Source organism: Hippopotamus amphibius, chromosome 16 (assembly GCF_030028045.1).
Source record: "Hippopotamus amphibius kiboko isolate mHipAmp2 chromosome 16, mHipAmp2.hap2, whole genome shotgun sequence".
Taxonomy (NCBI): domain Eukaryota; kingdom Metazoa; phylum Chordata; class Mammalia; order Artiodactyla; family Hippopotamidae; genus Hippopotamus; species Hippopotamus amphibius.
Genome location: NC_080201.1, coordinates 17,580,609 through 17,606,527, shown reverse-complemented (window position 1 = coordinate 17,606,527; position 25,919 = coordinate 17,580,609). Strand labels below are relative to the sequence as shown.

General features: G+C 51.3%; 2 protein-coding genes across 4 annotated transcripts in view; both read left to right on the top strand.

The window, feature by feature from the left end:
• The window catches only part of TANGO6 (transport and golgi organization 6 homolog), a 172,143-nt gene extending 171,799 nt beyond the window's left edge, over window positions 1-344 (top strand). Inside the window, exon 18 of the mRNA XM_057711664.1 lies at window positions 150-344. Coding sequence (XP_057567647.1) covers window positions 150-326 — 177 coding nt within the window. The 3' untranslated portion in view covers window positions 327-344. The remainder of the gene's footprint in view (window positions 1-149) is intronic.
• A 521-nt stretch (window positions 345-865) lies between these two features.
• On the top strand, window positions 866-25,858 carry HAS3 (hyaluronan synthase 3). 3 transcript variants are annotated; one of them, XM_057711672.1, is made up of 5 exons: window positions 14,252-14,400; window positions 14,658-14,718; window positions 17,519-18,154; window positions 21,098-21,199; window positions 21,995-25,858. In XM_057711672.1, exons 3-5 carry the CDS (start codon window positions 17,519-17,521, stop codon window positions 22,916-22,918), a joined length of 1,662 nt encoding a protein of 553 aa, XP_057567655.1. In that variant the 5' UTR covers window positions 14,252-14,400; window positions 14,658-14,718; the 3' UTR covers window positions 22,919-25,858. The 3 variants fall into 3 exon arrangements, with proteins under 3 accessions (XP_057567654.1, XP_057567655.1, XP_057567653.1); XM_057711671.1 differs by lacking the exons at window positions 14,252-14,400; window positions 14,658-14,718 and adding an exon at window positions 866-1,002; XM_057711670.1 differs by lacking the exon at window positions 14,658-14,718 and having other exon boundaries at window positions 21,995-25,857.
• Window positions 25,859-25,919: the final 61 nt, after the last annotated feature.

The window sequence follows — 25,919 nt, the reverse complement described above, 5'->3', positions numbered from 1 at the left end:
CCTCCAACCTAGGAGGACCATGCGTTATCTTCTTAAAGGAGCCTGTGGGTTTCCTCACAGAACTCCTCAGACAGGGGAAGGCAGTTAGGTCACTCTGAGAGAGGTTGGCACAGTAGACAGATGGCTGTGACTCTGCCTCTCTCGTCCAGGTGCTGAGGGACGTCCTCAAGGATCTCTACCACCTGCTGAAGCACGTGGTGCGTTTGGAGCCCGATGACGTGGCCAAGCTTCATGCCCAGCTGGCCCTGGAAGAGCTGGATGCAATAATGAGAAACTTCCTGTTCCCGCCACAGAAGCTGGAGAAAAAGATCACGGTCCTGCCATAAACCGGCCTCGAAGGACATGGAGGAGGCCGAGGGACCAAGCAGTCAGAGCTGTGCCCAGGCCTTCCAGCAGGTGGCCCCACTGCCCCCTTGGGTGCGGGCAGTCTGACTGCCCCTGGAGGTGGCTCTGTGTTTCTGGTCATGTGTCTTCAGGCTGACCTTCCTAAAGCATCTGCTTAGCCATCCTGCACCCAGCCTGAAGTGTGTGCCGATAAAAGAAAAGAGATTACAGATCTCATTAATCTGCACATTTTTCACTGTCCTGTAGCATTTAGAGAAGGCTGTCTACCTGATGGACGTATATTTTTAACACAACCAGTGGAATTTGATCAATTGACCATTCTCTTTCAACTTGACTAGAAGAGGGTGGCCACCTGTATGTCACATATGTTGATGTTCTTTCACAGTGAGATTGTCCCTCTTGTGATGGGGAGCAGCCAGAGCTAGTCATCGTTGGCTGCTCGAGAGGCATTTCAGGGTATGGAGATGCAGTCGGAGGTTAGGGAGGGAAAGGAAATTGTTATCAGAACATGTAAAAATGGAATAAAATTATCTTGGCTGGAAAGACTAACAGGCCTGAATCTGCTCCTCTGCTATTGAGATGGAAAGCTATGGCACTGAGGAGGATTTGATCTCCAGAAAAGAGAATCGAGCTGGTTGACTCTTCCAGGGAAGAAGGGTAAGTGCTGTGTTTGCCCTGCCAGGCCATTTTTTTCACTCCCACTGCTACTGTTTGCATAGAGTTGCCCTGATGATAGGAGGAAAGAGCCACAAACATCTCAGATGAGAGAATTCATATCCTGCCTTCAGTCTTCTGCTCCTTTAGAAAGAGGAATGCTTAGACAATGGATTCGTACTGAATGCCTGTTTGGAAAGTGCTTTGCCTATTGGTGACCTGATGTCAGGTTTACTGAAGTCATTTCACGTGTAGCACTGTAGACGTCTTTTTATCTCTTTATATATTTCGGCCACTAAATTTTGGTTGCAGCCAAAAGAGAAGACAAAAAGGAGAAACTGGATGACTGCTTGAGACAAGCCCTCCCTGTCATCAGCACCTTGGCAAGGCTAACCCAGAGTCCTTAACCAGTCCTCAGCTCTGCAGGGCTGAATTTTATCACAGGGTTTTATCCCTACTCTCTGGTGACCAGGCCCAGCAGAACCAAAACTGTTTCCCAAAACTCTCAGGTGACTGATGGATCTGTCTACAAGCAAGCCCACTTGCCAGTTAACGTCAGGCTATTTCCCTCTGGCCAGTTTACAGACGCAGTCCTTAGCTTAGAACCTTTGTGGTGAGCGTTGCTTTGAAGAGGCCAGTTCACAGATGGCTGTGGACCACAGGTTAGCCTGGGGAGCGGTGAATTAGAACAGAGGCAGTCAGGTGTTTTTAAGGAATATTTCCATTCCGCTAGGGTAGCTGGATTATTCCATTTTTCAAATCAAGGATGTCTAGAAATCAGGATTGGGCTTTCAAATCAGAGAAGAATCTCCTTTGGATCAGCTGGATATACACCAAAAGGTTTTATTTCTTGGCCTTCCTCTAACTAAACTCCATACAACCCACTTGAGATAATCAGATTAGATATGTTAGACAGTTGGTTTAGCTTACAACTTTGCATTAAATCTATTTCAGTTCTGAGGACGTATCCTGATTGATCAGCTTTATTAGACTGAGAAACTCTCTAGTCTACACACCTAGTCTAGGGAGTGTCTCACAAAGCATCCTGGTCCCTTTATCTCCATTTATAATTTGCCTCTTAATTTGAATTATTTTGCAACTGGCTAAAAGCATCTGTTCTTTATTGGTTTTGATGGATTCAGTTTCAGAGAGTGACTTTTCTGTCCTTGTAACCAAACTCAGGGGGAGGATACCTTAATGTAACCCTCCTAAACACCAAATATGACCAAAATATTAAAAGTTTCCAAATTATAAAATCTCCCACGTTTATATAGAGAGATGTATAGATATCTATATCTATATATGTCTCCATCCTTGAGAAAGAGCATGAGAATTGGGTGCTTTATGATAATAAAAACAGAAAACTTAAAAAAAAGAAAAAGGCACAGACCTCTCGGGGCAGGTGGCAGGAGCGGTAGTGACACTTCCCTGCACAGGCCTGCTTCTGTGCAACAGCAGCATTCCTGTGCTTGCCTCCCACCCCTGTCCATCTCTTCTCCCTCTGAGGCCACCTCCTGTTGCCCCTCTGGTCTCCTCCCTTCGTCTCGGCCACAGAAGCTCTCCTGGGCGCTCCCCTCCAGTCCCCTCCACTGTGTAGCAGTCTGTCCTCCGTGCCCCTGTATCACTTGTTGGTCTCTTACTCACCCCCCAACCCCCCGTTTCTTCCTCCTCTCCCAGGCCCACCTGCACAGCTCCCTTGGTCTCCAGAGGATCGCACTGTGGCATGAGACAGGCAGGGGGCCCAAAGCTGCCACTGCAGCCAAACCCAGGCTCTCTGCCCAAGAATCGACTGCTTGATCAAGTTAGACTTACTGGACATTCTGGAGGGTTCCCCTCTCTGCCGTTTTGTCCTTCCTCCTGGGCACAAACTTACCCTTCTACATACCCTCTGTTATTTAATCAGAAATCTCTTAACTTGCACCTGGTTCCTTATCGTCTGTCCAAACACATGCTTTTCCATATTTTTGTATTCTTTCTTCACCTCTCCTCCATTCCTTCCCTTTCCTACGCTCTGTCGACCCAGCCACGTATGAGGGCCGACGAGGGACGGGGGGTAGGAAAGTGAATCAAGACAGTAAAGGAAAACAATTTATTGAGCACCTACTATGTGCCAGATGCTGCAGCAGGCGCTAAGGACACAGCAGTGAACAAAATCCTTACCTTCAGGGGAAGCTTATGTTGTCGCAGGGGGAGACAGACCATAAGCAAGGTAAAGAATAAAGTAGGATATCAAATGGTGATATACGCTGTAGAGAAAAATCAAGTCGGGAAGGGGGTGGGGACTGTAGGTGGTGAGAGCTGTGAGTTTGGATGAGTTGTCCAGAGAAGGTCTCATTGAGAAGTTGACGTTTGAGTAAAGATCAGAAGGAGGTGAAGGAGCGGCCATGAAGATACTTAGGGGAAGAGCGGTCCAGGCAGCGGGAGGGGCACGTGCCAGTGCCCAGAGGTGAGCGAGGAGGTGTGGCTGAGCGCAGTGAGCAGCGGGAAGTGGAGGGGAGGGGGCGCGGGAGGCAATGAACAGCGTGGAGCCTGGGGGCACTCTGAGTGAGGGGGCATCGCGCCGAGTGATGGGGGCGGCCACAGACCTACTTCCACCTAAAGCCTCTTCAGCTTGTTTTTAGAAAGTGCTTTGAGGCCAAGATGATAAAAACTGTAAAATGGGAAATACATTGAGCCAAGAGGAATTCACACCCAACCACAGGGTTTTTTTCGCAGTCGTTTGGAAGCGGTGAGCCCCATCCTTTCACCACCCCCCTTCTTTTGGCAGCAGCCCTCGCCGGCCCCAGGAGAAAGAGGACAGCAGACGTGGTGCTGTGGCCTCCGTCCCCGCCCTGCTCCATCTCTTTGTCTGCGAGGCTGTGAGTGAATGGAGCCTTGCCTGCCACCTGCCTGTGACTCGCCGGCAGTCACTGCAGTGGAGGGATGGCCAGGACGTGTGAAAGTTGATCCGTTGGTTGGGGGGATGATTCATCTGACCTGTACAAAACCAGATTGGCTTCTGCAGTCTCTTTGCACAGAAATCCCAAAGCTCAGCTGGAATTTCAGTGGCAAGGGAGAGAATCAGACACAGGAACTGAGTTTCAGGGTGGGCTGTGGGAGGCAACCACTCTGCCCTGAGCATGGAGGGGAGCGGTGGAGTGGTCTTCTTCGTGTGCCCCCTGGACAGCAGCAGGCGTGACCTCTAAGCGCCCAGCTGTCTCCTCCAGCGAGCTCTGCAGCCACAGAGCTTCTGCAGTCACACGCGGGAGCCTCACTGCAGTGCGGCGGCCCCTCTCACTTCCATGCACCACTCTGCTCCGAGCTGCCTGGCCGCTCGGGGGGTTGGGGAGTTGTCCTGTTAGAACACCAGCTGCTGCACTCTTCCCTGTCAGCGGGGCTCATGGCTGTGCTCGGCGTACCCCGTGCCTGCCAGCGGGTGTAGAGGCAGCGCAGACCTGCACCATCAGCCCTGGAAGGGGCTGGACCCACTTCTTTGAAGGGTCCTCCCTGTTGTCCCTCCTCACTGTTCTTCGTGCTGACTCAGTAGGTCTGTGCTCCCAGAAGGCTCAGGTATTACCTGCGCCCACCCCCAGGACACTCTGCAGTCCCTGTGGGCATAGAAGAGCAAGATCAGTTACTCTGTGTTTCCCTTAGTTTGGAAGGTCGTTTTTCACCCACGAGCTTGTTATGATTCTCACAACAACATCGTGGGACAGAGGCGCAGACTATTGTTATTCCCTCTTGGTGGAATTTGGCCCACGTCCTCTGGGGGGGCTTGAGGCAGACTCTTCTGAACATCTGTTGAGTCTTTTGGAGCCTCGCCCCTCAAAATGAGTATAGAAGCAAAACCCTTACGACTAGAGCACAGTTTGGGAAGCACTCAGGGACTCACATACACAGAGGAGCCCCGGCACTTGGGTCCCATGAAGCAGTTGTTGGATCTCCGCTGACCCGAGCTGACGGATGCCAACCCTGTGCTGGGCCCCTGCCCTCAGAGTTCTGGTGACAGCAGAGCCCTCAGGTACGAACTCCCTGGCTGTGTGTGTGTGCGTGCGTGTGCGGGTTACATATGTTTTATGAATTATAACAAATTTAAAGTATATGTAACCAAGAAGAATACCCACCATCTCATCTCCACTCCTACCCCAAGGTGACTACTGACCAGCAGAGGGGTGTACATCCCCCCAGATCTTTCCTTTCACCCTTTTCCCCAATGAACACGAACATACATTACTGCTTTCAAAAACAAAAATGGGATTGTCAGCCATAGTGTCCCATATATTTGTTTCTCAGGCACATACCTTGGAGACACTCTCAGTACTTTACACACCCCTCTCCCCTGCGCTGTGGCGTGTCGTCCATCGTGTAGATGAGCCACAGCTGCTTTAAGCAGTTGCATCTTAATAGTCAGTTGAATTGTTTCTAATTTCTAATGATTCTTCAATGACTCTCAACCATAACTCTTTGCATCCTGAAGTGTTTCTATAGGATAAGTTCTAAGAGGTTGGAAGGCTGGATCCAAAAGAGATGAACATTTTCCGCGTTGGTACCAAAATGTCCACCAGTACGCCTGTGCCGATCTACGTTCCTCCGTCCTCAGCTGACGGTGCTTTAATAGCCGTGCAGTGCAGGTGTGGTTGTCACAGCAGTGTTAACACCATTCTCTAAATAGTTCAGGCCCAGGAGATCTTCAGGGGGTAGAGTTTTCTGTGTATCAAAACCCCCGATAGGGGCACAATGACACTCTTTGCAAGTATGCTCACCGGTAGCCGAAGTCCAACTACGAGCCCTGCTCCTGGGGAGAAATCCTGAGCCTCTGCAGGCCTATTCAGAAGAGCTTTGACGAGGCTCCCAGCTCTGAGACTCCATCCTGAGTGTTAGGGTATGCCTTCTCATGGGGTTTGAAGTGTCCTCAGGATAATGACCACGGTTCCCAAACCAGGCTCAGGACATAGGGTCTGCCGGCCCCGCAGAGTATCAGGTTCATCCTGTGAAACCCAGGATGAATGATTGCTATAGCTCTACCTCACTGTACAGCAGAATCAGTTACATTATAAAGAGCTTATTATGCTCTTCTGTATACTTGACACATATGAATCCACTAAACCCTCACACTGGGCCTATGAGATAGGTATTATTATTATCCCTGTTTTACAGATGGGAGAACAGGCACACAAGAGGCTGATTACTTGCTGCAGATTACATAGTTAGTGAGAAGTAGCCAAACCAGTATTTGGACCCAGGCAGTCGGGCTCCCAAGGCTGGGCTTTTAGCCACTGTGCTTTGTCTCCCAATAGACACTATATCTCCAGGTGGTAAAAAAACTGTTGTTAATATAAGTGAGGATAAAGACAATGGTTCGCTGTTTGTTCAAATGGACCATATATGTCAAGATAAACTTCAGCCCTGATTAGTGTCCATGTACATCAAAACCTAACCTCAAACCCCAAAACGTGTTATACATCTTGTGCTGGACCTTGTAGTTTGCCCAGAAGCCAGAGGTGAGATTTGCTAAAGCCCCCAGGTGGCTGGCTCCTGTGCTTGGAGAGCTTTTATAAATTGCTCATTGAAACACCTGTTCTTTCTAGGGGTGGCTAAGGTAGCAGGCCCTTGAGGCTGCCCCAGCTGTGCGTGGGAACAGAGAAAATGTAGCAAGTCTTCCCATGAACTCCAGTCAGAGCCGAGAAATGTCTCCTTTGAAGGTTTGTTGGGTTTTGTTTGTTTTACTCTTTCACCTCCTGTAAGCAGGGTTTTGGTTCTCAGATTTCGGTATCTCAGAGTGATAACAATGGATCATTTTAATTCTTATGTATGTTTCTTGCATATATACATTGATAGCTCTATTCCATACCATCCCTTCAGAGGAAAAAATGAGACAGGAATTAATGGCCCGATTTTGCAGAAAGGAAAAATAAGGTCCAGAGAGATAAGTTCTTGCAAATGGGAAGAGAAAAAGGGAGACCTGAGTGCACTAGAGCAGAGAAACTTCTGACTTGATTCGCTAGTTCTCACAGGAACCAGTTAGCCAGCACCTGACTCCATCGCAGAGGTGCGGGGGGCTGAGGGTGAGAGTTGTTGGTATCAGGAGAGGGCAGTTTGCCGGGCGGCTTCAGAGCTGCAGGAGCACCCTCTCTGCTGGGGAGTTAGGAACAGCTACTGGGCCTTTAAGTGGTTTATTAAATGATGTAAGATTTAATCTTCACTGCCTGTCTTCAGAGCTAAAGCCTGCTCAGAACAGTGCCTGGGTGGGGCTTTTCTGAGGTACAGCCCTAGTCATCACACGCATAGGTAGCTCTGGGGAGAACAAAGCCGCCTGTTCCACGCTTCCAGAGTCTCTAGAACTTGAACAAGCTCCCCCACCCCCACCCCACCCCCCGCATTCACACACCCCTTTGTGAGACCACACACCACTTTCCAAACTTCAAAACCTGTGGTGGCCGTATTAATCCTAGGGAAGGGCCAGCCTGAAATTAGGCTGTCTCTACTAAAGGAATGGTAATGCTGGTGCTTCAAAGAGCTGGGCCTGGGGGGAGTCCCCCCCACCCCCCGCCGCCGCCACTTCCCAAAGAAACTGTATGTATCCGTGTTGCTCAGAGATTGTAAAGAGCAAGGCTCCAGCATCAGCCATGTGGGTAAGGCCAGGACCATGTGCGAGAGAGTCACGGGGACTCCATGCCCCAAAAGAGAGCAGCCCAGATCCACTACCCAAACCCATCCTTTAGGTGGGAAAAGCCCTCAGTGTGCAGAAGTCCTGTCATTTGTAAAACAAAAACTAATCCTAGTCGTTTTTTGGCAATTCTCCTCCCTGGCTTTCCCCCAGTTCTCCTGGAAAAAGCAGGCAGCACCTGTGCCAACAAAAAGATTATATCGACCCAGTTCCAGGTAGTTTGGGAGATCTGGGGAGTGACGTGCCCAGCTGGTCCTGTCTGCCTCTGTGTGTCTCATTGGCTCTCCCTCCTAATTTCCACCTCAAATCAGCATCATTTCGCCTTTTCCTTTTTTCCTTCTGGCTTAATTCGTTGGTTCATTGTTAAGTTTTTAAAATCACTTAATTCAAACAAGTATGGCAGGCAAGGTGCTGGGGGCAAACAGATAGACACTCTCACACTCTGGAGCTCACCTCTGGGACTGGCTGGCTGGCTTCTGTCCTCCCAGCACCAGAAATGCACTTGCAAACCCAGCTGAGGAGAATCCTCAGGATGCCTTCTCACTGCTGGATGCATAATAGAATCTCCTAGGGAATTAAATAAAAAATTCAAGCCTGGGGCTCACCCCCAGTGATTGTGACTAAATTGATCCAGGATAGGATCCAGGCATTCGTGTTTCTTAAAAAGCTCCCCAGGTTTTAAAAGCCTATGTGTAGCAGCCAGATGTGAGAACCACTGCATTAGCTTATCTGGTGAGAAAAACTGAGAGAGAAAGTGTGAGTTGGGGGGTGTCCCTGAGAGTGGGACATTTTGGGGGGTCTCTCCCCACGAAGGACTGAAGGGAACTGCCCCTACCCTCAGCTCTTCTCTGATTGCTTTTGTGGAGGATCCAGCTTTGGACCTCCTCTGTGACAGTGACTAATGGTGTCTTTAATCAAGAAAGAGGACATGAAGCAGAAGTGCCAGCACATTTAAGAACTGTGGTTGATGTTATTGTAACAAAGCCAAGTGACTGTGGAACGAGGTTACCGTAAGCGGTTTGTTCCCCCCATGCTGATCCTGCGACTGGGGCTGTCAGCTGGAATTGTGTCCCGCTAAGGTCTGGGCAGTTGAGTGTGCACTTGTGTAATGAGCAAGTATTCACGTGTCCGTTCTGTGAACAGTACGTTACACACACGTGTGGGTGTGGCCATGCCCATGGGTACTGGCATGGGGTAGGTTTACAGCACCCAGAGGAGACAGCCTCTTCCTGGGCAGGAGTGCAATACTGTTGACATCATCATTCTTGGAAATACTTTTTTTCAGGAAAAGCATCCTTTCAGGGTACTCCTAGAGCACACATTTAGTGCACCTGCCTCCCTACCCCAGGATCACCGAGACCCTGGATGCGGGGCTAAGCGGGGGCTGACACCAGCAGGGCTGTGCCAGGTAAACCATGTGCCCTGGCTCTGGGCTGTGCTGCCAGGAAGGAGTCTTTTCATAATTCACTCCGAGTTGCTGGATGAGCAAGCACAGCTCTACATAGTCCCCCCTTCCCTGCAAAAATTCTCTCAAAGGAACAGTGTGACAGATTTAAATATAGCAAATTACTGGAGTTTTGGCCACCACGAATCCTGCATCCTGGCCCTCCCAACTTCCCTGCTTTCTTAGTAGACTGAGGTTGCCAGAACTTTCTCACGTGAACCCACGTATGATATGGGCTATATTCCACCCAGTGCCAGTTGAGAAGGAAATTCTGTGAACTTACAGTTCGTATCATTTTAAAATATATTTTTATTACAAAACTATTATATTAATAGGCTATTTGGAGAATACAGAGGAAAAGGGAAAGAGAAAAAATTCATCGTTCTACCACCCAGACAAACTGATCTTAATATCTGGGTGAATTTCTCTCCTACCTTTTAATTCATAGGATTCAAAAGAAAACAATGTAAATGTAGTCATTCATACATGACAATTTTTATATCCTGCCTTTTTTACTTAACATTGCATTATAAGCATTTTTGCATATTCTACATTCTCTTCCTGAACATTATATTTAATAGCTGCACAATATTCCACCAAGAAGGTAGATTATGGTTTAAAATCACCCTCTGGATTTCTTCCTGTATTCACCTGGGGGAGGGAGAGAAGGAAAGATGGCCAGGAAGAGCTTTTCCTGTTCAGGATTCCAAGAAAAGCATCTCCAGGTCTGCTTTGATGTTTGGTTATCGTTCTCGTGTGCCCTTCTAATCCTGACCTTCAAGCCAGCATAAAAGAACCTGGCCCCTTAGTAGGAGCCGGCAGCTCTGCCTCCAGCAGAGCAGAGGCCCCGAATTTGAAATGAAAACGACTCTTCCATCCAAGGAGAGAGAGACTAGAGTTAAAAATCTAACCATTGTAACTGCAGGACAGAAAAGTCCTTAAGCCTGCTTCTTCAAACGTAGCACCTAGAAATGGTACTGATTACAGAGCACTTGTCGGTAAGAAGGGAGAGTCATGAAAGGGTAACTTTGTTTGGTAGTGGCTGCCTTGCTGCTGTCAAGGCAGACACTTTCCACTTTGAATTATGTATTAACTAGTATTGCAGATTAATCTGCCATGAGGAGAAAGCCCTATTTTAGTCAGCTGGGGGCCATTACCTGCTACTCTTTGGAGGCCAATTTGAATTCACCTTCATTAGCTTTCAAGAGGTTTTGACTGTGGTCAGCCCGGGGGAAGCGGATGGGATGAAGCCTGGAGGGACGGGGGTGGGGACCTGGTGGCTTGGCTGCCATCCCTCATTCTGCTTTGCTTCTCTAGAGGCTGTGGGCTGGATACCAGGGTGGAGCACCGAAGCATGAGGTCAGAGGGTGAGGGGGCAGCCGGTGGAGGGAGAACATCCCTCTGCCCCTCCCCTGCCCAGTCACTCACTGGGAGATCAGCGGAGCAGAGCCAGCACCTGGTTACTGGCAGGGTTGTCCTGCAGTTTCCAGCACGAGTGATGACAACAGGGATGGAATGGTGGGCTCTTATTGGCACAAAGTATTTGAGTATTTCATGGGTTTGGATTTGAAAGTTAGTGGAAAGGTGAAATACTTGTTTGTGGTACTGTCAGCCTCAATCACCTCAAACCCTCCAGAGCTTTGAAAATGGCCCCTTCAACCCTGCAAACTGTAGAAGTCTCTTTCCCTTGATTGTTCCTCCACCTGTACTCTCACTTGTGCCCAAGACAGTTGACACTGCCTGCCCTCACCTCCACTTCCTGAAGGCAGCACCAACAATTCTCACAGATGCCCTTTCTCGCCGCCTTCGTTGTGGTTTATCTGCCTCCTAACAGGTCGCCTACCCCATTCCTAGTCCTTACCCCAAAATACCATTGGCTCAGCCATCCCTAAACAATACTTGTAACCTCTTACTACCTTGCTCTGACATCTTCAATAGTTCTGTGTCACCTATTGGGTAAAATCCAAACTCCTTATTCAGTCATCCAAGGCTTTCCAGAATCTGTCCCTAGCTTCCTCCTCTTCTGCGGCTAGACTTTATCAAGCACCGTTGCAAGCTCTTCAGTGTAAATTTCTTGTTTCATCCAGATCTCTCTTCACTGGTCTTCGAACACACCTCACCCATTCCTCCACCTACTCTTGTTCGTAAGCTATGCTTCCTGTCTAGAATGTTCTTGCTTCCCTACACAGTCAGCTCAAGTTCTCCATGAGAGTCTGCCCAGCCTATACCAGCTCACAGAGATCTCTTTCCTGAAATCTTCAAACTCTTTCAGTTGGATTCTCTCACCAACACTTAATTATAAACTTTCTTGTACGGTGACTTAATTTTTCAAGTGTATTTGTCCTCAAAATGAATAACTATTTAGACGGCAGGGACCAGCCTGAGACTTTGCAGTACCAAAGCATCCTTCTCTGCTCAGAGCAGGTCTTCAGTGTTTGGTAAATGAATGTTGAAATGCTGCACCAATCTTCTGCTACAGAGCTGAATAGGAGGCTTACCCTCTGGAACCTGTGTAAAAGCCAACTCAGCAACCTCTGAATTCACGTTTTTAAATAATTGGCTATGGAATTAGCCCTATTTCTAAATCCCCAGTGGTAAGCAGAGATAAACGTGAGCTTTATTGTACCAGCCCCTTAAAAATTCCCCTACCGACCTCCCCCTGAACGGATGAATGCAAATAGGACACGGCAAAGTGGATGTTAATTATAGGCAAATCTGGCCTGGCCACAAAGGTAAAGACTCTCCTAGCGCCCTGATAACACCAGGTCGCCAGCCCTGCAGACCAGAAAAAGAGAATTTGCTCCCCAAGGGAAGCCATTTAGAGAGCCAAGCCAACTGATACGGGCAGAGTGTTTACTGTTCTCATCATGTCGCAGTAATGGACCTGCTGCTCGTTTCGGAGGTTTTAATTGACTGTACCAGCCCACCACCTGTAAAGCCTCCCTGGAACCTGCTGAGTGAGGTAGGCCTGTGGGACACATTTGGAGCCTTAGAAATTAATTAGGCATGAGATGACCCTGGAGCAGCCCCAGGAAACCTGCACCCAGAGCAGTCATGTTGCTGTGGGACCGAGGGAAGATGGGATCTTTCCAAACTGGCTGCCCTGTTACTTGAGTGTCTAAACAGGTCACTTGCAAGCAGCCAGTTGGTTAGATCTGACTCACACATTTGGCCTGGCCTGTGGAGTGTTTTTTAACATTTGAATTAGTAGCTAACACTAATACGAGAGATTTCACATAAAAATCTGGATTTCTGGCTTCTCTTAACAGAACACCTGGCCACTCTGGGCCCTCCCTCTCGAAAGGACATCTCCTTTAAATGGGACACTTGCTCTCCACCAGACTGATGCACTCATTTTTGTTGCCGCCCAGCCCCTGCTTGTTTCCCTGTTCTAAAATTTTGCGGGTTGCAGATTGGGGTGGGAGGTAGAATCAGGTAGCTCCTCCAGTCTCCGGCAGCTCCAGGCTCTGTGATGCCCCTGGATGCAGAGGCGGTCGCCTAGGGCTCGGGGAGTCCATGATGCAGTTGAGACGAGGCGTGTTTCATGAACACTGATCTCTGAACTTCCTGTCACCAAGTATCACATTCTGGAAGGATAGGCAGGTAGAACCCATGGCATCAGCAAGCATTTGGCCATTCTCTGGTTGAAGTGGGCTGGAGTTAACCTTTACTGAGCCCTTACTCTCAGTGGGTCTCTCCAGTCCTGTCAAGTAAATACTCAGTCCCATTTCTGGGATGAAGACACTGAGTTAGTGGCAGAACAGGTTAGTGGCAGAACTGACTCTAGAGTCCTCTTAACCAAGGGCTTCTTTCTCCACCTGTGCATTGTTTGCTCTTATTAGGGCCCATCTGTGGTTCAAAATGCATTCCCATCGTGAACACTAGTTTCAAAAAGCACACAAAAAAGAATGTTTAAACCATGTAGCATATTAATGATGATTTTCTCAAGCAAAAGCCTGAAATGATTTGATTTGTGTAATGCAAGATGGAGGTGGGTGGAGTAGGTGTGCCAGGGGTCTGCTTGCCTGGGGGACTGAGGGTTGAGCTCTGTGGCCCAGAGTGAGTCAGGGTGAGCCCCTAAGACTTTCTGAGAGGAGCAGCTTGCAGACTGCAACTCAGCTTCCTATAAAATTTGTTGCAGCTTGGGAAAAAGTGATGGAAATTGCCCCAGGTGTATCTGGGAGATATGTACATTCATTTTTTACTATTCTTCAATTATAATACCTCCAGGATTTCCCGAGATTTAGAAACCCAGTATGTTCAGCTGGTTCTAAACTTCCTTCCTCTGCTAAGAACTCACTACCCATCCCCAGCCCCACCGCAGCTCACCTCACCCAAGTCTAGCACCAGCTTTGGGGAACCTGGAAACTCTGGCGATAAGGTAGGTTGGGAATTTAGAAGGTCATGGATGTTGGAAATAAAGGTGTAAAAAGGGGGAGGAAGAATTGGTTTTGGCTTTAGGACACGGGAACTTCCAAGGTTCTTGTAAAAACCATTGCAGCTTTTGAAAAAGCCTTAAAGTCATCAGCGCCCCACTGCGGAATTCAAAGCTAAGCTTGTCACAATTGTTAACACCTTCTCTGACCAGTGTTTTTATATTTAACAAGTATTTTCTTATGAGCTTTTTTTTTTTTTTTTTTTTTTTGGCGGCGGGAAGAGTCGCTGTCTGGGCGTTAGGGAGTACCCTCCACAGCGCACAGCCCCTGCGCGTGCAGCAGTCCGGGGATTTCTACCCGTTCGCCCTCTTTGCAGAGTAGGTTTCCAGGCTTAGTACGCGGGACGCGGGGGAGGGGGCAACTGAGAGTCACAATTTTGGAAGCCCCTCTGGGGCTAGGTTCTAGGTTGAGCACAATGACCACCTCCCCCTGGGCAGTTGGTCCCGGGACGAGCGCGGAGGAGCTCGGCTTTTGGCCCCGTTTGGGGAGCCCAGTTTCGGAGGGTGCGGAGCCTGTGAGTCTCTGCGAACTGGAGTAGCCTCGTCCACTCGGGACCCTGCGTCCCACCGCGCGCCGGCCGCGTGGGGCTACCTCCGGCCGAGCCGGGAAGGGGGTGCTCCCTCCCGGCCCTCGGGGGAGCCCTCCCACTCCTCCCAACTTTCCCGGCCCCAGGGCCGGAGGAGGGCGCCTCTCCCGGCGGGGACGCGCTCGGTACTTAAAGGCGGCTCGGCGGGGCCGGCGCTCGTCAGTCGGAGCGCGCGGCGGCGGCGGCGGCGCACCGTGGAGCGAGGCGCGGCGGCGGCGAGGAGCTGGAGGAGGGGCATGGAGCCGCCGCGGGCCTGCTGAGCACCGGAGCGCGGGCAGCCGGCGGCACGGTGAGCGCGGACCCCGCTGGCCGGCCGGCCGCCTCGGAGGGGCGGGCCGCGAGGGAGACGCCGGCGCGCCGGGCTCCAGGGGTGCCCCTTGCTGAGCCCCGCGGACCCCGTCGGCTCCCCAGCCGTGCGGACGCCGCGTCCAGCGCCTAGAGGCGGGCTGAGGGCTGCGGCATCTCCAGGCTTCCCGGCGGCCGTTCCTGCAGCCCCCTCCCCATTGACCCCTCCTCCCTTTCTTCCTCCATCCTCTCCTTCTCCAGCCTCTCCTCCCTTCCTCCCTTGCGGTTCCTGTTTTGTGAATGGATTAGGAGACGGACGACGGTGAGGGGCACGAGGCTGGCTGGAGTCTCTCCCTGCCCCAGGCCCGCCCGGGGGTTCGCACCTGTCCAGGCACCAAGATGCTCGGCGTCCGGGTTCCTGCGGATCAGACGGGCCACGGCCGCACTTACCCGCGGCCTGGGCGTCCCTTCCCTTGCGGGCTCGGAGGGGCTGGCAGGGCGGCTGGGCGCAAAGGAAAGAGCCCCTGCCCCGCGCGCAAGTTTCCATCCCGCCGTGTGTGGGCCCCGCAGCAGGGCACACCTGTCAGCTGCAGAGGCTGCAGATTGGGCAGCCCCGCAAACTATTGGGACTAGATTGGCGGCGTGCATCCTTGGCTGGGGGTTTTCTCTTTCCCTCGTCTCTGGGGGTGAGGGGAGGGCTTAGGGAGCGCCCCCAACCTATTGCCCTTGAAGCCGGGTGCGCATTAGCTTACAGGGGCCGAGCTCTCGCGGATCCCTTCCGAGCGAAGGGAGTGTGGGGGAAGAGGCTCCCCTCCGTCGGCTTGGGGGTGACACGACCCCCCGTCTGGGCAGGGCCATCTGAGGCAGAGCCGCACCAGCGCCTGATTGCACGTGGGGTTTCCAGCTGCGGGACCTTCTTGGGCCCTCTGTGGCGTAGGGGTGCCGGGGTAATGCCTCCAGTTCCTGAGCAGGGGAGGAGGGGGTCCTGCCCGGGAAAGGAGGGGGCCAGCGACACCGGGGATGCCGCCTTTGTCTGCAGACACACTTTGCCAAGGTAGCTGGGGCCCCCGAGGAGATGAGTGGGGCCTGGTCCGACTGAATCCTTGGGTTTTCCTTTCCTTCCCAGCTGGGTCGTGGGAAACCGGCACGTGGGTGTGGCCGGCATCGCCTTCGCCAGAAGGCGAGGCTTTGGCGGGGGCGAGAAGCCTGGACAGTGCCTTCCCGGCTGCGTTAACCTGGTGGGCACCGCCTCCGGCACTGCACCGAGGTGGGGCGCCAGCGCCCCGCAGGTCGCTGGGTTGGCCTCAGCGCCCCCTGCCCTTTCCCAGAGCGCAGGCGGGCAGTAGTGCTGGCAGCGCCCCCATGGCATGTAAGCTCTAGAGGGGGGCGGGGGCACTCCTGGGCGGTGGATGCAGGGCCTAGGGACCCCTGGACCGCAAGCGCGTGCGAGGGCCGCCGGGAGAGGGGGGGAGCGGGGGAGACAAGGATGGCTGGGAGTCCTGCAGAGGAAGCACGCGGCAGGCTCCCCGGGACGGTGGGGCAGAGCGCCCGGAGGCCGCGCTTCCCGGAGAGGCGAGGCTGCCAACAGCACTTTCCGGACCAAAGCTGCTGGAATGCTGCTGAGGCCTGAGTCTCGGGCTGATTGAGGCACTGACTGCGTGTTCCTCACCCCTCGCATGTGAGAGGTGGCAGGGGAACAGACCCCTGGCAAGAAAGTGTGTTTGTGTTAAGGTGGGGGTCAGGAGTCGGTTTCAGTGAGACCTAGACTTGGAGCAGGCTTGGAAATGAGACCTCATTGTCTGTAAAGGGTGGCTGGTGGTGGTGGTGGAAACAGGATTCTCCAGATCAGCCAGGTGGCAAGGAGAGGAGACGGGAAGGCAGGGAGCTGTCCTCATCAGCCTTTCACCATCCCCCATCCGTCTTCCCACTTGAGTAGTCCTTCAGGGCTACTAACCAGTAAGATGATTTACCTGAGACCTGTGGAGCAAGAAACTATTGGAATCCCTCCTTGGGGGGATGCTAAGTCTCAGAGAATTTGGGCAAGGTCAGACAGCCAGGAGGTAGAGATGTGTCTCAAACACAAGATTTCTGGTACCGAGTGCTAGGCTCTTTTCGTTAAAACACAGCTGTTTCCAACTGGGCAGATGCTAGAAGCCCTGACTTAGTTGCAAACAAAACAAAACCTGGAAGCATTTCCAGGAAAGGCAGGGCAGGGGGACGTGGACAGAGATTCCATGTGGGCACTAGGACCAAGTGGATGGGGCTTCCCAGGCAGCCACCCCTCCAGGCTGCTGCAGTGGTGGCTGCAGTTCCCTCTGGTGCCCCAGTGCTGGGCTTCCAGGAGGGCTGTCCACACCCCAGCGCTCATTTCCTCTTCTTTCCCTTGTCTGCTTTTCCTGGTCGCTTTCCCTTTCTTTCCTGCCTCTCAAGTAAATGAGAAAAAGGTGAGAAAGCAGAGAACACAGGGAAACTTTTACTGATTTAGCTGTTTTGAGAAAGAGAAGCTGTTTCCTTCTTTTTTTCCCTGTGGCACCTCTTTATGTTTTCTTTCCCCACTTTCCTCATGGGCCTCATTGGTGTAATCGTCTAGCGGGTGTAGGGCAGGTAGAGGCTGCCTACCTGTCCCTGCCCCTCCTCCTCCCTCTTCCTGGTGCCTCAGGTACTCAGAGCTTCCTCTGGCCTCAGGCTCACCCCTGCTGAAGCTTGCCTATGAGAGCTTTGGGTCAGGCACATCCCAGTTCTGCCACCAGCTGGGTATCACACAGTTCTCCTGGCTCTGGTTTGTCTAACGATGATAAATGCTACTTTAAGTGCTTTACGTATGTAACCCATTTAATTCTCAGAGATGCTAGGAGGTTAGTGCTGCAACCCCCATTTTAAAGATAAATTAAATTAAGGGGTAGAACACAGTCACACAGATAGTAAGTGGCAGAGCTGGGATTTGAATCCTGGTAGTCTGGCTTTTGAGTCTACAGTCTTAGTCATGCTCCGTAAACGGTAATTGTTTTTATTAGTGGGTCATTTCCCCAGTTCAGGGCCAGGCCCAGAGAAAATGCCCCCACTACCACTGACCAGAGATGCTGCCCTCACCTGACCCACATCTCCCCCCCTTCTCCCACCAGATGCCGGTGCAGCTGACGACAGCCCTGCGTGTGGTGGGCACCAGCCTGTTCGCCCTGGCAGTGCTGGGTGGCATCCTGGCAGCTTATGTGACAGGCTACCAGTTCATCCACACAGAAAAACACTACCTGTCCTTTGGGCTGTACGGTGCCATCCTGGGCCTGCACCTGCTCATCCAGAGCCTGTTTGCCTTCCTGGAGCACCGGCGCATGCGGCGGGCGGGCCGGCCACTGAAGCTGCCCTCTCCGCTGCGGCGCTCAGTGGCGCTCTGCATCGCTGCATACCAGGAGGACCCTGACTACTTGCGCAAGTGCCTGCGCTCAGCCCAGCGCATCGCCTTCCCCAACCTCAAGGTGGTCATGGTGGTGGATGGCAATCGCCAGGAAGATGCCTACATGCTGGACATCTTCCATGAGGTGCTAGGTGGCACCGAGCAAGCCGGCTTCTTTGTGTGGCGCAGCAACTTCCATGAGGCGGGTGAGGGCGAGACAGAGGCCAGCCTGCAGGAGGGCATGGACCGCGTGCGGGACGTGGTGCGCACCAGCACCTTCTCGTGCATCATGCAGAAGTGGGGAGGCAAGCGAGAGGTCATGTACACAGCCTTCAAGGCCCTGGGTGATTCGGTGGACTACATCCAGGTAAGGGTGCCTCCCCAGGCGTGTGTGGACATGTGGATGCAGCCAGCCAGCCAGGCATACTCTCCTCGGGAATTTTAGGTCCAGTTTAGGTCCCTTGTGTTGTGCACATTCCTCCTCTGCACTTAAGAAGGCAATAAGGCACAGTGGTTCTCAACAGCAGTTCTGGGGTCAGAAAGACCTGGGAGGGAATCCTGGTTCTGCTGTTACTTAGCTCTGTGACTCTGGGCAGGTCAACGGATTGGTACCCCAATAACAGCAAACAAGTGTATAGCATTTACTGCCTACCAGACACTTGTAGGCACGTCATACATTTTAGTTCTTTTAATCCTCATAATGTTCCTAGGGGATAGGTACTATTATTATTTCCGCTTACAGAAACGGCCTGAAGCACAGAGAGGCTAAGTAACTTGCCTAATGTCACACAGCAGTAAGGTACAGAGCCAGGATTTGAGCCCAGGCAGTCTGTCCTTGTCCACTGTGCAATACTGCCTCACCATTGGCAACATGGGGATGAGCCTCTTCATAAGGAAGCGCCGGGAAGAGCAAAAAAAATCATGCTCCAAAGCAAATAGTTTTAGTTATGGGCTAAAAAGTCCTACTCTTTCCGGTGTCAACTTCTTGTCTATAAGGTGAAGGGACACAGGTGCGATTAATCCCCCAGCCCGAATCTGCAGCCATCTTGGCAGGGCCAGGACCCTGAACAGACCCTGCCTAGCTTCCAGCCAGAGGGAGCATTGACGCCAGCCTGGAAATTTTATTATGCTGACAAGGTTAACATTACTCCAACTTTCAAATAACAAAACCCAGAGAAAATTGATGAAAGGTCATGCATTTCAGTACCAAGTAGAAACTGACACCCAGGATCCCAGATTTCTGGTCCAGCGCCCACTGTCCACTCCTCTGTTCCTGCCCTTCTGCACACACGCCCACTGCTTGAATGAACAGCAGCTGCTGTGGTAGCCCACCCACGTACAAGCACAGTCTTGCTGACAGCATGGTTCGTACTCCAATATTTAAATTCTCTATACTGTACCCACCTAAAATTAGCTTGTCACAGATTTTTTTGTTTTTGGCTGTTTGGAAAGTTGCATCCTCGCATGAGAGTCAGTACGTTTGTCTTTTTCTGTCTTCGTAGGCCCAAGGACCTTGTTAGCCTTGGAGAGGGAGGGATGTGAGACAGTTCTTCATTCTGCAGTTCGCCTAGGGTCAAGGGGCCTTTGCCGGGGGACTCAGAAGACTTAGAAAAAGCCCTTGAGCCCTGGCACATGCTCAAGCCACACTGACTCTGTCATCTACTCCCTTGAAGCACAGGATCCCCCCAAACCTGCTCGACCACACCTCTTCCTTTCCTGTGTGTTCTGGTGGATCAGCAGATAGGCTCACACACCTGAGCCAGCCTTTCTCTTGACAACTCTGGGCTCACTGCCTGGGGCAGCTGTGGGCTTCAGTCAGTGAACACTGGGTTTTAGCCTGTCTTCACGAGCCCTGCTGAAGGTGTCTTTGCCTCTTTGGGAGATAACCCTGCTCCAGCCAGTGGGGAAACTCAGGCAGCCAAGAGCTCTAACTTTGCTAGCCTTGCTCAGCTGGAAAGATCTCCGTGGGGTAAAGGAAGCCAAGCAGCGTGAGGAATAAGATGGGGTCAGGGAGCAGCGTAAGGAATAAGATGGGGTCAGGGCAGGAAGTAGTCATGAGGCCAGCAGCCTTGGGAAGCTTGGTCTGTAAGCTGAGCGGGCTCTGGGTGTCTGCCTGAAACTCCCTGGGACCTTCCCAGTCTGGGCCAGGATTGTAAGGATGTGTCAGTGTGGAGGTAGGGAGTGGCTGTGATGACTCCGCCTGGTTCCCCCTCTGCCTTGTGCTGCCTGTCTGTGGCCACTGAGTCTTCCAACATGGAGAGAGAAAGCATAGCGTTGGAGTGTAGAGGGCGACCCCCTTCCGGCAGGCTAATGGGCTCTCACTCAGCAACTTTAGTGAAAGGATTTTAGGCTTTTGCAGAACAGGGTTTGGGCTCATCTATGGATACCGTTCTTTGCTCTGTCAGGGGTCAGGAAACCAGTTCCTCTACCCAGTGGTTATCTGGGCTTTTTGTTCCATCTCAATAATTTTCTAGAAAACAGACAAGGAGTCAGCCACCAAGGTAAGTGTTCACAGCCCAGGTGTAACTAATAATAGGCCACCTGTGAGAATCAAACCAGGATTCTCCCTAGAAAAGGAGGGCAGGTAGGCAGGATTTGATCCAGGTTCTGATTGGAGGCAGCTGCTGCCAGCTTCCAGGCCCATCCAGAGTGCAATCTAGGTGAGAGCAGCCCTTGGCCATACTGTGACCTCATCTGGGAGACTTGGCTAATGGAGCACAGAAGGCCTGGCAGCCACATTAAAGGCCTGTGACTGGGCTAGATACACCCTCCACTTAGGCTAGTTGTCTTAAGAGGCCAGAGGCTGAAACAGGGAAGACCCTAGTCTCATAGACCCTGTTCTATGAGCAAGCTTCGGGCAGTAGCCTCTGGCAAGAGCCATTTCTTGGCCTTCTGAGAAATGTCTGCTGGCCCTGGTCTGGCCACAATGCCTGTCACCTGATTTCAGTGACTTTTTCCTTTCTTCCCAAGGACCCCAAAGAAATAGTTTAAGACCACTTCTGAGGAGCCTGGCTCTGTAAGGGCTAAAGATTTGCCCATTGCTAAGCACTTCTCCCTTTCTGGGCCCAGCACTGAAAGTCTCCTGGGTTTCTCTCTCTCAGCCTAGTGGCTATCAAGCCTGGTACTTGAACTGTCCTTTTTCTTACTTTCCTTTGTTATTCATTTCACCCCTTCTATTTGGCACAGATCTCATTGCTAGTAGCTTGAGGTGTATCATGTGGGGGCGTTATGTCCCTCAGATAGTGAGTGGCCAGGGGGTGTGTGTGTAGACCTGAGGTCAAAATGGACTGACAGTGTATTCCCTCTGCAGGTGTGTGACTCTGACACTGTGCTGGATCCAGCCTGCACCATTGAGATGCTTCGAGTCCTGGAGGAGGACCCCCAAGTAGGGGGAGTCGGGGGAGATGTCCAAGTAAGACGTAACCAAGGGTTCCTTGCTTCTTAATCTAATTAGAAATGCTTGGGAAATGGGTATCTTGACTTCCTAGTGTTTTGGAGAGGGGTTTCCTCTTTGACAGTTTTCATTACTATCAAAGGGCTCATCTGCTACCCAACCCTTTTCCTGTTCGTCTTCCACCGGGGGGCTGGGGGAAATCACTTAACAGGTATGTAGAGAGTCTATGCTGCCGGAAAGGGCACAGTATTCTGAGGCCATCCATCCTGGAGGGTGCTTCCTTTTTGGCTGGTGGTACAGCAAGCACCTCCAAAGTTAGACCCCTGAGAAACCCTTGCTCTTAGTGACATTGCACTGAACAACTCCGGGCAGTATGGTGCGAATAAAGGGCCGGATCTTCTTCCAGGGGTACTGCTGGCAACATACCATGTCTTCCCAAAAAGCTTTCCAGCTACAGGAAAGGTCAGGACAGGTAGCTGGGGTGTTACTTTGCTTCTTTCTCAAGCTTTTCTCTCGGCTACCACCACGGGCTGCCTCTTGAGACTGAAGGTGGCTTTGACTGCTAGAGCAGCTTCATTGGGACAGTCGGTGCAGATGACACAGAGGGAGAGGTGGGGCTGGTGCTGGGGAGAGTGACTGGCCTCCTCTGAGCTTCTTGTTTCCCAGCTCTGGCTGGGCCAGGGCTCATGGCCAGGAACTGGAGCCATGGGCTGCAGAACTTGGGGTGTAGGGAGGCCTCCTGGCCTCTGGTGTCTGTCTGCCGGGGCTCCCGTCCTCAGGCAAGGAATTCCAGCAGCTCTGGTTCCCTTGCAGATCCTCAACAAGTACGATTCATGGATCTCCTTCCTGAGCAGTGTGCGGTACTGGATGGCCTTCAACGTGGAGCGGGCTTGCCAGTCCTACTTCGGCTGTGTGCAGTGCATTAGTGGGCCCTTGGGCATGTACCGTAACAGCCTCCTTCAGCAATTCTTGGAGGACTGGTACCATCAGAAGTTCCTAGGCAGCAAGTGCAGCTTTGGGGATGACCGGCACCTCACCAACCGAGTCCTGAGTCTTGGCTACAGGACTAAGTATACAGCTCGCTCTAAATGCCTCACAGAGACCCCCACCAAGTACCTCCGGTGGCTCAACCAGCAGACCCGCTGGAGCAAGTCTTACTTCCGGGAGTGGCTCTACAATTCTCTGTGGTTCCACAAGCACCACCTCTGGATGACCTATGAATCAGTGGTCACGGGTTTCTTCCCCTTCTTCCTTATTGCCACAGTCATACAGCTTTTCTACCGTGGGCGCATCTGGAACATTCTCCTCTTCCTGCTAACAGTGCAGCTGGTGGGCATCATCAAGGCCACATACGCCTGCTTCCTTCGGGGCAACGCAGAGATGATCTTCATGTCACTCTATTCCCTTCTCTATATGTCCAGCCTCCTGCCAGCCAAGATCTTTGCCATCGCTACCATCAACAAGTCTGGCTGGGGCACCTCTGGCCGGAAAACCATTGTGGTGAACTTCATTGGCCTCATCCCTGTGTCCATCTGGGTGGCGGTGCTCCTTGGGGGCCTGGCCTACACAGCTTACTGCCAGGATCTGTTCAGTGAGACGGAGCTAGCCTTCCTTGTCTCTGGGGCCATCCTGTACGGCTGTTACTGGGTGGCTCTCCTCATGTTGTATCTGGCCATCATCGCCCGGCGATGCGGGAAGAAGCCAGAGCAGTACAGCTTAGCTTTTGCTGAGGTGTGATGCACCCCACCCCGCCCCCCCCAGACAGAGAGGGAAAAGTGCAATGGGTAAGGGAGGGAAGGGGAATGGAAGAGACAAGATGGGGTGGGAGGGAGGAGGGAGTGCTCTTTTAGTTTCTTAATGGTCCAAAGGACAATTCTGAAGTGCAAAGAATGGTGACAGTAGTATGGCCTGGGACAGCTCTGCTTAGAGGGGGCAAGTCCAGCTCAGGGGGGCAGAGGAGGCACATATATTTTCAGGCCACCTGTCTGCTTGCCTCTGCACACACAGTGGCCTCTGGGCAAGATTACACTTCCCCCCCCCTGAGATCCAGAGGGAACTCAGAAGTGTGCTAACCCAAACAATGAGTTCCATTCAGTGGCAACTTCTGATGGGTAAGCAACGAGGGCCCGCGGGAAGGGGTTCTCTTAGCCCACCTGAACACAATCAGAGGTGGTGGGAGAATTTCTGAGATCTCGGCCAGCTAGTAACACTTCCCCGCCTCTATCTAGTTATCAATGCAATAAGATTGTGCCTGAAATACAAGGCCCAGAAGCCTGATCTTTGGGCATCAGAAAACAGGGTCCAGGAATGGTGCTTTCTTGTGTGAAGTACCCCATTCCACACCTCAACATCCCAAGGATGGGCCAAAAGAGCAGGGAGTTAGCACTGCGCTGTGTTTAAGTGTGTGTGTGTATACATATACGTTAAAAAGGAAAGTTTGCCAGGAGGAACAAACACTGGTGGTGGTGCTAAAGGCCATGGACTAGATGGAGGCCTTGAGCTGAATGTATTCTACCTGGAAATTGCCCAGACATCTAGATTAGCTTGTCTGTGATCTCTGCTAAGGAGGTAAAATGTTTTGGTCATCTACCAGAAAGATTAAACCCCAACGTGCTAAGGAAGGAAGTGAGGGATTGGGTATTTTAACCTGTCCTCCTCCTACTAAATTCCTCTCTCAAATTCAGCTCTAAGATAGCCTCCTCACTTCACTTCACTTCACTTCACTTCACTTCACGGTGATAGTCACCTCTTTCCACCCTTCTCCTCATCAGGTAAGTTTTTCAAGGTGGCGAGTGAAACAGAGCCTGGACTCTCGTGGGCCCCTCTGCAATAGGCAAGCCTGCCCTCAGCACGAGGGGGAAAAACTATTAGGAGCCTCTGACTAAACTGGCTACAGTCTTGGAACTACCTGGACAGATTCCTTGGTGGCTGGGCAGCATGCATGATGTTCAGGCTACAGTTGTTGACAATCACCTCTAATAGAAAACTTTTCAGTGTTCCCTGAGTGAACCCTCAATCCAAGCTGGTCATTGTTGAGACTGTCCATGCTCCTCAGTGGCTTCTCCAGGGAATTCTTAGAGCCAAGTTGTGGACAGTCACTACTGCATTTGCTTGCTTCTGTCCAGAAACCAAAATGGGAGATGGAACTGGTATCTAGACCCTAAGGTTCTTGTGTTCTCTCACGCCTCTCAAGGCTGTTTGATTTCCCTCTGCTTTTTTAGGAGGGGGAGTGAGAGAAGGCCATTTTCTACAGATTGGCAGTCCACAGACTGTCCTGAGCTCTTGGGTTTGAAACCTGGGATACTGACTAAGCCTTTTGACTTAGGGGTTGCTTGCTCAAGCATGCTTTCCTCTCCAAACATCCACTCTCAGAAGGGGCTGCTGAGCCCTCACAACCAGCACTAAAGTGGAGAGGAGGCAGGGGGCAAGCCTCTAGTGTGCCCAGGTGCTTCCTACAAAGGAACAAAGTGTGTTCTGTGCCAGAGATTGGCAAACCCTGGTGCTTCCCTTCATCTCTTGTGAACTCAGGTTTCCAGGTGCAGCCAACATGGCTGCATCGCGCAGACCTCGAGTTCCTGAGAAGACTGCTGGCTGACATTAGGCCTAATCCTTGAAGGCTGGGAAGAGGAGGCAGGCATTTGCTAAAGGCAGTTGTTCCAGGCTCTTCCGTGTTTTTGCTGGCCAAGAAGTAAACTATTTTGAGCACTACAATGGAGGAAATCCGGTCAGCCAACTGCAGAGCTCAGACTTCACACTAAGGGCTTGTTTTTCTTCAGCTTTTACTTGAAGGTTAATGTAGGATGGACTCCCAGATGGAGAACTCTTGGCTGTCCTACAATCAGCTCTGCCTTGCTCTGTGATTATCAACTTTCCCCGGATCAAGACTAGGCAGGTATAAGTAGTGGGTTCACAACGTTTGACCTCGACTGGTTTTTCTAAGTTATTTTGTACATTTTTCAGCAGCGAAACCAAACTGGGTCTTCAGCTTTATTCCTGTTTCTTGTAAGGGACGAGCCTTTATACAATTGGACACATTTTGGTTTTTCCTCAATGAGAATTTTAACCCTTTTTTGTATTATTTCTACAATAATTTGTAAACATATTTATTTTTACTTTTTTTTTTTTTTTTTACTTTCAGGTCAAATTTTTTATATTTGCACTTGTCAAAAAATAAAGATTCTCACATAATGCTGGTACCTCTGAGCTCCTCCCTCCTTGTAACGTAACAAAAGCTAGCTCTTTATTCCAGCTGCAGAATTGGTACTTGAGACAGAACAAGTTGTCAAGGTTATTCCAGTGGAACTCAGAAGCAGGTAAGTTGTCACAGCTGCCTCTGGACCTGGGGAATACAGCAGGCCTGCCTTGATAACTGCACACCTGGGGTGGCTTAATTTTTATTGTAGAGGGTGGAGAGAGTCTTTGATGAAATTACTGAGCCAGTGAGTGAGCCCTAGCTAACCAGCTAAGGCTAAAAACTAAAGCTTGCTTCCTCCTTAAAAGTATATTATCTGGGGCTTCCTAGGTGGCGCAGTGGTTAAGAATCCACCTGCCAATGCAGAGGTCATGGGTTCAATCCCAGCTCCAGGAAGATCCCGCATGCCGCAGAGCAACTAAGCCCATGTGCCAAAAAAAAAAAAAAAGATGTGTATGTATTAAAAAAAAAAAAAAAAGTATATTATCTGGCAGGTAATGTAGGCGTGTGGCCAAGCTGAAACAATGAAAAGCAGTGGGTAAACTT

Coding starts and splice junctions, on each gene's coding strand:
- HAS3 (XM_057711671.1), top strand. CDS start 17,519: ATGCCGGTGCAGCTGACGACAGCCCTGCGTGTGGTGGGCACCAGCCTG. Junction 18,155..21,097: donor ATTCGGTGGACTACATCCAG/GTAAGGGTGCCT, acceptor TTCCCTCTGCAG/GTGTGTGACTCTGACACTGT. Junction 21,200..21,994: donor GAGTCGGGGGAGATGTCCAA/GTAAGACGTAAC, acceptor GTTCCCTTGCAG/ATCCTCAACAAGTACGATTC.